The sequence below is a fragment of the Medicago sativa genome, chromosome 4 (genome assembly GCF_051527215.1).
Source record: "Medicago sativa cultivar Bolivia chromosome 4, Bolivia_mono, whole genome shotgun sequence".
In the NCBI taxonomy this organism is placed as follows: domain Eukaryota; kingdom Viridiplantae; phylum Streptophyta; class Magnoliopsida; order Fabales; family Fabaceae; genus Medicago; species Medicago sativa.
In genome coordinates, this window is record NC_140752.1 from 37,252,610 (window position 1) to 37,262,255 (window position 9,646).

General features: G+C 32.0%; 1 protein-coding gene across 1 annotated transcript; it reads left to right on the top strand.

Moving 5' to 3' along the window:
• Positions 1-487: 487 nt before the first annotated feature.
• AGL15 (AGAMOUS-like 15) lies at positions 488-5,021 on the top strand. The gene is made up of 8 exons (XM_085701213.1): positions 488-950; positions 2,228-2,306; positions 2,412-2,485; positions 2,596-2,695; positions 2,988-3,029; positions 3,667-3,708; positions 3,812-3,984; positions 4,646-5,021. The coding sequence occupies exons 1-8, from the start codon at positions 769-771 to the stop codon at positions 4,722-4,724; spliced, it is 771 nt and encodes a 256-aa protein (XP_085557339.1). The 5' UTR covers positions 488-768; the 3' UTR covers positions 4,725-5,021.
• The last annotated feature ends 4,625 nt before the right edge of the window (positions 5,022-9,646 follow it).

Genomic DNA, 9,646 nt, shown 5'->3' on the forward strand with positions numbered 1-9,646 from the left:
TAACCATTGCCTTTGGGGCATTGGTTAAAGTATTAAAATAAGTAAGTTTGCATTGAAAGTGGTGTAATTATTGCTAAGAAAAAGGTAAAGACTTGTGTTTCCAAGACAGAGTTTCTTCTAATGAAATCCTTAATCATTGCTCTTAGGACACTGGTTAGCAAGACCCAAATTTTAATGGGTTCAAATCGGATTTTTTTTTAATATAGTCATCCAAACCAAACCGAATAATTGTTTTCGATCAAATCATTTTTTTTCCTCAAAAACGATCCAAACCACGCCCAAATCCACCAATAAGAAAATATAATAATAAAAAATAAATAAAAGGAAATAGTCATGCATAAACTCATTATTTTGGATCAAATAATTTTTTACCTCAAAATCGATACAAACCACACTTCAAATCTCATTGATAAAATAATAAAAAAAAAAAAGAAATAAAAAGAAAGAGAGTCATGCATAAACTCTAAAAAAGATACATTCGCCATGCAAAGTTGCCGTTTCAAGCATTCGCCATTTGTGGAAAAAAACGCTCTCTTTTTTCTCTTTCTCTCTCTCTTTAACCCCTTTATCTTCTCCGCTAATTATTTCTAATTTCTAACCCTTTTTTCTAACTAGTCCAAATGCATAACCCAAAAGGGTTACTTCTATTTTAGTAGTTGAGACAAAAAAGGAACCTCTTTTATACCTTTTTCTTCATCAAAATCTCATTTTTTCAACTGGGTTTTCCTTACTTTTCTCTCTTGTTATCATTTCATTTGGGTTTTGAAAATGGGTAGGGGCAAAATCGAGATAAAAAGAATTGAAAATGCTAATAGCAGACAAGTTACATTTTCAAAGAGAAGAAGTGGTTTGTTGAAGAAAGCTCAGGAGCTAGCTATTCTTTGTGATGCTGAGGTTGCTGTTATCATTTTTTCAAACACAGGAAAACTTTTTGAGTTTTCCAGTTCTGGGTATGTTTTTTTGTTTTTTCATTTCTTTGCATGTTATGTTTGTTAGGTTTTGTTTTGTTTTTATGTTTTTGTTTCATAAGGGTTGTTAAATATATGTTTTATGTTTTTTTTTAGGTGTTTGTTTTCATTGTTTGTGTGTCTCTGATGTGGATGTTTCATAAAGGATGTCATGTCAAATATATGTTTTTATTTATGTTTTCCTTGTTTTTTTTTAATGTTGCATGTAAAAAGATTGAATTTTTTTTGTTGTTGTGCAATGAAATTCTGATTTTGTTATTTTTTAGGTTAATTTAGAATTTTTTTTTTTAATTTCACATTTTATTGAGAGACTGTGTTTTGTGATTTTAGGTTTTGTATAAAAGTTTTTCTATTGATTCTACCTGTTCATTCATGTTGAATTACTAAAATGTTGATTTTGCTGAAGGCTCATTTTTTTATTATGCCAACTGAATTTTCTTAGAACATAACAATGGATTTGTTTCTTTTAAGTTTCTGTTTGTTTCTGCGATTGACTGAATCTAAGATTTCTAGCTTCACGAAATCGCGGGGTGCGTGAAAATAGGAGCTGCAATGTGAAACCAAACATGTTATAAATCGATCATTTGGCCTTCAACGGTAAAGTGAACCGTTGACTGTGAAACCAAACACGTGATAAATGGTTCGTTTGGCCTTCAAAGTGCCTGTTGACTGAAGCTAGGATTTATAGCTTCACGAAATCGTGGGGGACGCGAAAATAGGAGCTGCAATGTGAAACCAAACATGCTATAAAGCGATCATTTGACCTTAAAGGGTAAAGTGAACTGTTGATTGTGAAACAAAACATGTGATAAATGGATCGTTTGGCCTTCGAAGGGTAAAGTGAACCGTTGATCGCGAAACCAAACACGCGATAAACAGATTGATTGACCTTAAAGGGTAACATAAACCATTGACGATAAAATCAACTATTGGCGTCAAGTGTATATGCATCACAAATTATAAATGTATTGAAATATCAACGGTTGATTTTCTTATTAATGATCGAGATTAGTTACTTACTTTACCCTCTAGCATGAATTCGCAAAGCTATACTTTTTTCAAAAGTATGGAGTCTGATAATTAAGATCAACAACGACATTTATTTTCCAAATTCTCTTCTTTTCTGTGTGTTTCAAAGCTTTGTTATGCACCATTGCCTATTCAACTATGTTTATTTCTCAAATTTCCTTCTCTATGTGTCAAATCTTAATTGTGCTCCATTTCCTACTAACCAGGCCAAATTTTTCTTATACTTGCAGTATGAAACGAACACTCTCAAGATACAACAAATGCACAGATTCTTCAGAGAGTGCATCAGTGGAGGAATATAAAACAGAGGTAATCAGTAATAGTTACAAATGATTGATAACACAATGCTGTTTGATTCTAGTTAAAATTACTTGCCTTGCCTGCATAACAATTGTTCTAACTTTTGTTCATTAGATACTTCCGAAGGAAGATTCTAGGATGGTGGAGATTCTTAAAGATGAAATTGCAAAGCTAGAAACAAATCAATTGTACGTGTTTTCTTTTTTCAATCTTTTACATTTCTTCTTGTGCCATTTGTATTTGCATTACTGCGCAATAAGGATGACTTTTTAATTATGATCATTTTTTGTGACTATAGACGACTGATGGGAAAGGACTTATCTGGATTGGGAATGAAGGAACTGCAACTTCTAGAGCAGCAAATTAACGAGGGACTATCATCCGTGAAGGAGAGGAAGGTCCTTATCTTAACCCTTTCCTATTTTTTCGTCTTTCTTCCCCCACCTCACCAGCGTTGTCAAATATCAGCCATGCCACGGCTTATTGCGTGGGCAACAGAATTTGACTTCCGCAATAGGCAATTTGTAAAGGATGGCAGCCCCATGGCGGATTCCAGGCTTTCCGAAATGGTCTGCCATCTGCAATCGATAACACTGCACCCCACCAAAATTAAGTCGTGCTATAAGGTTGTTTTGTGGTTTCTGCTCATAAACATACTAGACCTTTAATCCTTGACATCTGTTCTTACAGGAGGAATTACTCATGGAACAACTGGAGCAGTCTCGAATACAGGTACGTTGAAATCAGTAATTAACATTTGAGGTTTTGAGTTGTTATTGGCTTAGTTATAGGTGTAACTCTTATAATTGTAAAAAAATGTATAACTCTTATATCACATTAAATCATTTTATCATGAGTAACTTTGAGAATAAGCCTATTTGGTAGGCAATATTTCTTTCTCAATTAGAAGTCAAGCTCATTGCAATGACTTATAAATTCTGAAAGATAATCCAGTCAATGTATTTTTCTTGATATTTCTATATGCAATTTAATAGATAGAGTTTCTTGATTCGAGAACCTGGTTTAGCATTATCAGATTTCTTCTCTTTGTGCTTTCTGTTTTTTTCTTTCTTCTTTCTTTCAATTATTTCAGTTATCTTCCTCTTTTGTTTTTTCTGTTTTATTGCTTTCCCTTTTCTTCTCCATTTGATTTCTTTCTTATTCTTCTGTTCTTTTCTTTTTCGATTTCTTTCACCTCTTTTCCTCTGTTTTGTCAGTTTGTTTCTTTCCTTTCCCTTCTCGTATACGATCAAATTAATAATAGATTGTCATGTAGTACTAATGTCTTCTCTCTTCTGTGAAGCAAGGGAAAGGGATAATTGTTTGTTTCTATCTTCATTCTGATAATTATTTGATTTATTCTTTTCAGGAGCAGAAGGCTATGCTGGAGAATGAAACTTTGCGGAGACAGGCAAATGATATTCTTAATACGATTTTAATCCCCTGGCATTTCTATTTTGAATAATATTGTATCACTCATAATAACTTTGTGCTTTTGCCAATCTCTATCGCAGATTGAAGAACTTCGGTGCTTGTTCCCAATGACAGAACATGTTATGCCATCTTATCTTCAGTTTCGCCATGTGGAAAGAAAGAACTCCTTCGTAGATAATGGTGTTAAGTGTCCCAGCTTGACTAGAAACTGCTCAGATGAGAAAGCTGATTCAGACACCACATTGCAATTAGGGTATTATTCTTTTCTATCACCAAAAAACTAAGCTGCATCCAAAATCATATCGCTGAATGTCGTGGAAAAACATATACTTCTATTATTACTTGAGTTGTCAGGGCTGGTCTCAAGCTAAACTTAGTCAACATTTTTTAGAATACTCCTATGAACATATGCAAGTTTTAAAAAGTGATTGCAGTCTTGTCTCAATTCTCTATCTTTGCTAACAAATCTTATTGAGGTGACCTCTACTGCATTGCAGTTGTGATTGTGGAAGCCTCAAAAACCTTGACATTGCAGTCGGGAACCCAAATTTAAAATAAACGAGACACAACACTTACATGTAGACACCAATACTTATTTAAGAAAATGAAAGAAATTGAATATAACCACACATGTTGGTGATGTGTCTATGTCAGACACTGATACATGTCAGACACTTGACTCGTCTTCAATTTGAAGTAATGGTGCTACACTGCGCTCTAATTGTTCAAGTTTCCTTCCTTCTCTCTCTTTTAAACCTCTTTTTCTCAACATTTTTTATTATGTGATTAATCTGTTAGCTAAATGTGATAATTTCTAACAGAATATCAGACATGGCAAAATTGTAAAGCTTTTTGTCCTTTTTTTTGTTTACTATCCCAATTTTGTGTAGTCTCATTTGCTGCTTGTTTTGCAGGTTACCTTCTGATGTTAATCACAAGAAGAAGACTCCTGAGAAAAAGACCTTTTCCAATGATTTCATTGAATCAGATTGATTTACTCTGATACAGTTCAGGTTTTCCGTGTTTCGACACAGAAAAGTGGAACATGAGACTATTGTAGTGCAGGTGTAGTTGTGCACAGTGTCAGTTTAGACCATAGAAGAAATGTAGGATTGTAGGCAACAACTGAATTATAATGTAGAATTTGGCTCTTCTCCTTTGAGGGTTTTTGCAAGGTGCTGATTTGATTGATGGTTATACCAAATTTTGGGATAATGGGCTGTAAAAATCTTGAATGATGAACCTTGTTTAAGTTTTTCATGAAAAATATGCTTATGCTTATTTATTGCACATTCATGTTACTTTTATGTTTTTCCTTTTATCTTTAATCAGTGATGTTAGAAACCTGGTTGTATTAGCCTATACTAAGGTGATAGAGAAAAAGAGGTTAGATATTGATAGAATTAATTTTATGTGTTTGTATGACTTGAGAAAATGTTCTGTTTTTATTCTATATTTCTACTTTAACTAAAACATTTTGTTTTCTGTTTTCAAATATTTGTCCATGAAACAGTGAAAACAACACAAATAATGTGACAGTTTCATAACTAAAAGTGAAAACAGAACATTTTACAATCCCTTGATTTCCTGTGTATGCTTTATTATGTGATAGAGCAGAGCCAATAAAACAGAATAAATCAATGGAAAGTTGATAATAGTGGTGAATATTATTAAGTAGATGAAATAAAGAAATGAGTTACAAGTTCCCTAAAAGGCTACTAACAAATAATCTAATTGCTTACCTAGAACTCCCTCTACACTCATACTTATATAGAATACTACCAACGAGATATTTCCCGATAATATCTTTACTAAGAAGATCCCTTAAAACAAAAAAAAATCCCTTAAAAAAAAATATATCTTTACTAAGAAGATATCTTCACAAAATATCTCTTTTGCTACTTCCAGAGAATATCTTCATAGGATATTTATTATATATTACTAATCTTCTTATTAAGTAGACACCCTACTAATTACTTAAACACCTTACCCCGAATCCAATATCCTATCATTATGATAGATAGCATATAAAAGATAATTCTTAGACAATTATTTGATGGGATACCGAGTTTTTAAAAAAAAAAATATTATGTAAATCCAGATTTTAGTTCTAACTCTTTTTTCCTAATCTTGGCTTCTTATTTTTCAGTCCACCTATGAAATATCCAATAAAAAGGATTTCTAGTTATTTTTCAGTTTCTATTATAAACTAGTTACAAACCCGTGCTTCGCACGGGGGTTCAGTAACGTATTTGACAAAATATTATATTGGAAGGATAGATTGTGAAATGACAGATAATTATAAACCATAATACAATATTTAAAGTACTCTTGCATTACGGATTACAAAATTAAATCTTTAAAATGGTTTGATCACAAGTAACAAATGAAAACATATTTTGTCAGCGGTAGAAACACTTTTCCAGTAATAATTGATATCTATCTATAAACCAATGAAAACCCTATTACCAAAGCTGCCTGATTTATATCATTTTGACTTTCAGCTTCAACATATATAAATCATTTCACATGATCTACAGCAAAGACAGATATTAACTGCAATTTAGTATCCAGTTCTTTCAGGCGAACAAACTTCTGCATCAGATAGATAGCTGAAAGCCTCTCTACCTAATTTATATCATTTTGTGTTTTAGCTTCAACGTATATAAATCTTTACACATTATCTACAGCAAAGGCTAGGGATGTCAATGGATACCCATGGGTACGGATAATATGATACCCGTCCCCGCCCCGTTGGATAAGTATGATACCCGTGCCCGCCCCGTATCCTCGTGGGTACTCACTATACGGGTACCCGTGGGTATTGAGGTATCCATGGGTACCCATGGAGTTTTGAATTTATTTATTTTTTGGTACAAATAATAACTTTTTTTAATTACCAAAAAACTTCAACTTTTAAACATCCATACATAATCCACTCAAAATTTCATAAATCATACATAATTCATAGAAAATTCATGATTCTTATATAATCTATATGTTTTATGATGTGAATGAAGTGGAAACGGTGAACTTAATAAGATGAATTAAAAAATTTAAAATAAAAATAGGTTATTATTGAGGATTTTTAGGTGGGGGGTAAAATTTTCTTCAATAAGGTACTAACTTTAAGTAATAAGATATGATATATAAAGATATATTAGTAATTTACTTAATTTATTATCGGGTATGGGTACCCATAGGTATGGATACAATCCAATCTGTGTCTATGTCCATATAATAATGGGTAGTCAAATACCCGTTTATTATACCCGTGGATACCAGTTTAGCTACCCGCTCCATACCTGTGACGGATTTTACCCACGGGTACCCGTGGGCATGGGTATTTTTGCCACCCCTAGCAAAGGCAGATATTAACTGCAATTTAGTACCACGTATATAAATCCTTTCACATGATCTACAACAAAGGTAGATAGTAACTGCAGTTTAGTATCCATTCCTTTCAGGTGAACAAACTTCTGAATCAGACAGATAGTTGAATGCCTCTCTACTTGATTTATATCATTTTGCCTTTCAGTTTCAACGTATATAAATCATTTCACATGATCTACAGCAAAGACAGATATTAACTGCAATTTAGTATCGAGTCCTTTCATGTGAATTATACGCACTTTTAAAAACTTGTTTTAAAGGAGAGATGTTCAAATTACGGAATATTACCATTCTTAGTAAATTTGAGAATGAAGTTCGCATAATCCAAATATTTGTGATGCATGGTTTAAGGCATGGGGTTCAGTAACATATTTTGTAAAAAAATTGTTCCGAAGGAAAAATGAACAAATTAATGAATATTGCACAAAAATTAAAAAACTTTATCAAAATATTTATGAAAGCTTTATCAAGAGCAGGAAAACATCATAAATTACATAATAGTTAAAATTATAAAAGTGAGCGCTACTGTCATAGAGTTACCAAAAAGGGATTAACACCAATATTTACATGACACAAAATGAACGAAAGAAACACATTAAACTCTTTAGCGTCTTGTGTAGGAACTTGGTTATTAATATTTTGACCGTTAAAAAATAAAAAATCTCTTTGACGTCAAAAAAGTAATATCAACTGACCAATATTCAGTCTCTTCACATATGCTTAGTAATATTCAGTCTGGAAGATTACATTGAAATGATAGATGGTAAAATGACGGATAATTGTGAATCATTGTAATATGTCAAAATATAAACCTTAAAAATCATGAACCATCAACTTAGTTTTAAATAGTTAAAAATAAAAAATTGTAAAATAGTTAAAAGTTCTTAAAAATATAAAAATTGGAAAATAGTTAAAAAAATTGGTGAGGTAGCACTCAACCAAGCAACACTAAAAAAATTATATGCATTAGCGTAACAAAAAAACAAACAGACGGACATAAAATATTACTCTAAACGTTAATGTGTGTATATATTCGCGAGGTTGAAGAAAGGAGATAAAAATATTTGGGATCATTAAATGACAGCGTGAATAAAAATATTTGTGAGATTGTGATGATTAAACGATATTGAAATTAAATATATAAGTGATAAAAAGATAATAAAATTTCTTTGAAAAAAAGGTAATAAAATTAAATGGAATCTCCTTAAAAAATTAATGGAACGGTTAAAAAAAATAAAGTTAAATGGAAGAAAAAAACATATTGAAATATAATATTAAAAAATAAAGAAAAAGTTCCCTGCGTGAGTTGAAAAGAGGTGCTTGTGAAATAAATTGTCAAGAAGTAGTTTTTTAAAGTAACATTCAACAGCTTCTGGTCAAAGCTCATTCCATTCAATTTTATGCGTTCAAAAAAAGTACTTTTTTTAGTAAGTACTTAATTGATATTGTATTCGGCCTAACTTCTCCTTCAAAATGTAGAGAAGTTTGAAAAAAAGTCGGGTCAAACGATACCTTAATCTCCCACAACAGCAATGTAGAAACAATTGAATTTGGGAGGAAAAATTGAAAAATAGTTAAAAATATAAAAATTGGAAAATAATTAAATTTTATTAAAAATATAAAAATAAGAAAATAATTAAAAAAATTGGTTAGGGGCAAAAATGGAAATTCATAGGCCAAACCTTAAAAAAAAAAAAAAACCACTTCCAATAATTGAATTACCAAAATGCCCCTCATAGGGGCAAATTGGTAATTTCAACGGACATTTCCTTTCTTATATATATAAGTAGATGTTCCCTCTGTGATTGGGGAATAATTCAACAAATAACTTAATAATAGTGCAGAATCCTTCAAAAAAAAACTTAATAATAGTTCAGAAGTGTACTCAATTATTTGGTGCATATTTTGAGAGAAATAATAAGGAAGTATAGTGAACTCATTCCTGCAAACATCTCTACAAAATTCTAAGTAGGAATGACTTGGTTGATTTTTTGGTTCTTGTGGCCTAACAACTGATCTCTTGGCCATTGTGTTAGGTTTACAATAAGTTTTGGAGGTGGACTATCGTAATGTGATATGTGAATTTGATTCTCAGGCAACTTTAGACCTTATCTCTGAAGGCACCTCAAATATGCACCCATTTTCCTCTCAGGTAAAGCATATTAGGAAGTCCCTCAACTTCAATTGGCATCTCAATTTCCTTCATACCTTGAGAGAGGGCAATTTTTGCGCATATTGGTTAGCTAAGCAAGGAGCTGCGGCTTTTCATGGAGTATCGGTGTTGAGCTCCGATAGTCCCTCACCTCTTTCCAGTACTCTTCTTGCTGATGCAATTGGAGTCATCCGAATTCGTTTGTAGCTTCTTGCTCAAGGTTGTCAACTTAAAATACACATACATGCTTTAGTGTATGGTCCAGTCATTTTCTTTTGAACAGCATGTAAGGCATCGACAATGATCCTTGCAGTCATTTGAATTGTTTTTTTCACTATTCTTTACGGATATTATTCAACTACACACTCTA

Excerpts from the sequence above, each read along its gene's own strand:
- AGL15 (XM_085701213.1), top strand. The coding sequence starts at position 769 with ATGGGTAGGGGCAAAATCGAGATAAAAAGAATTGAAAATGCTAATAGC. Across the intron at positions 2,486-2,595 it reads AAGCTAGAAACAAATCAATT|ACGACTGATGGGAAAGGACT; the intron begins GTACGTGTTTTC and ends TTGTGACTATAG. Across the intron at positions 3,985-4,645 it reads GACACCACATTGCAATTAGG|GTTACCTTCTGATGTTAATC; the intron begins GTATTATTCTTT and ends CTTGTTTTGCAG.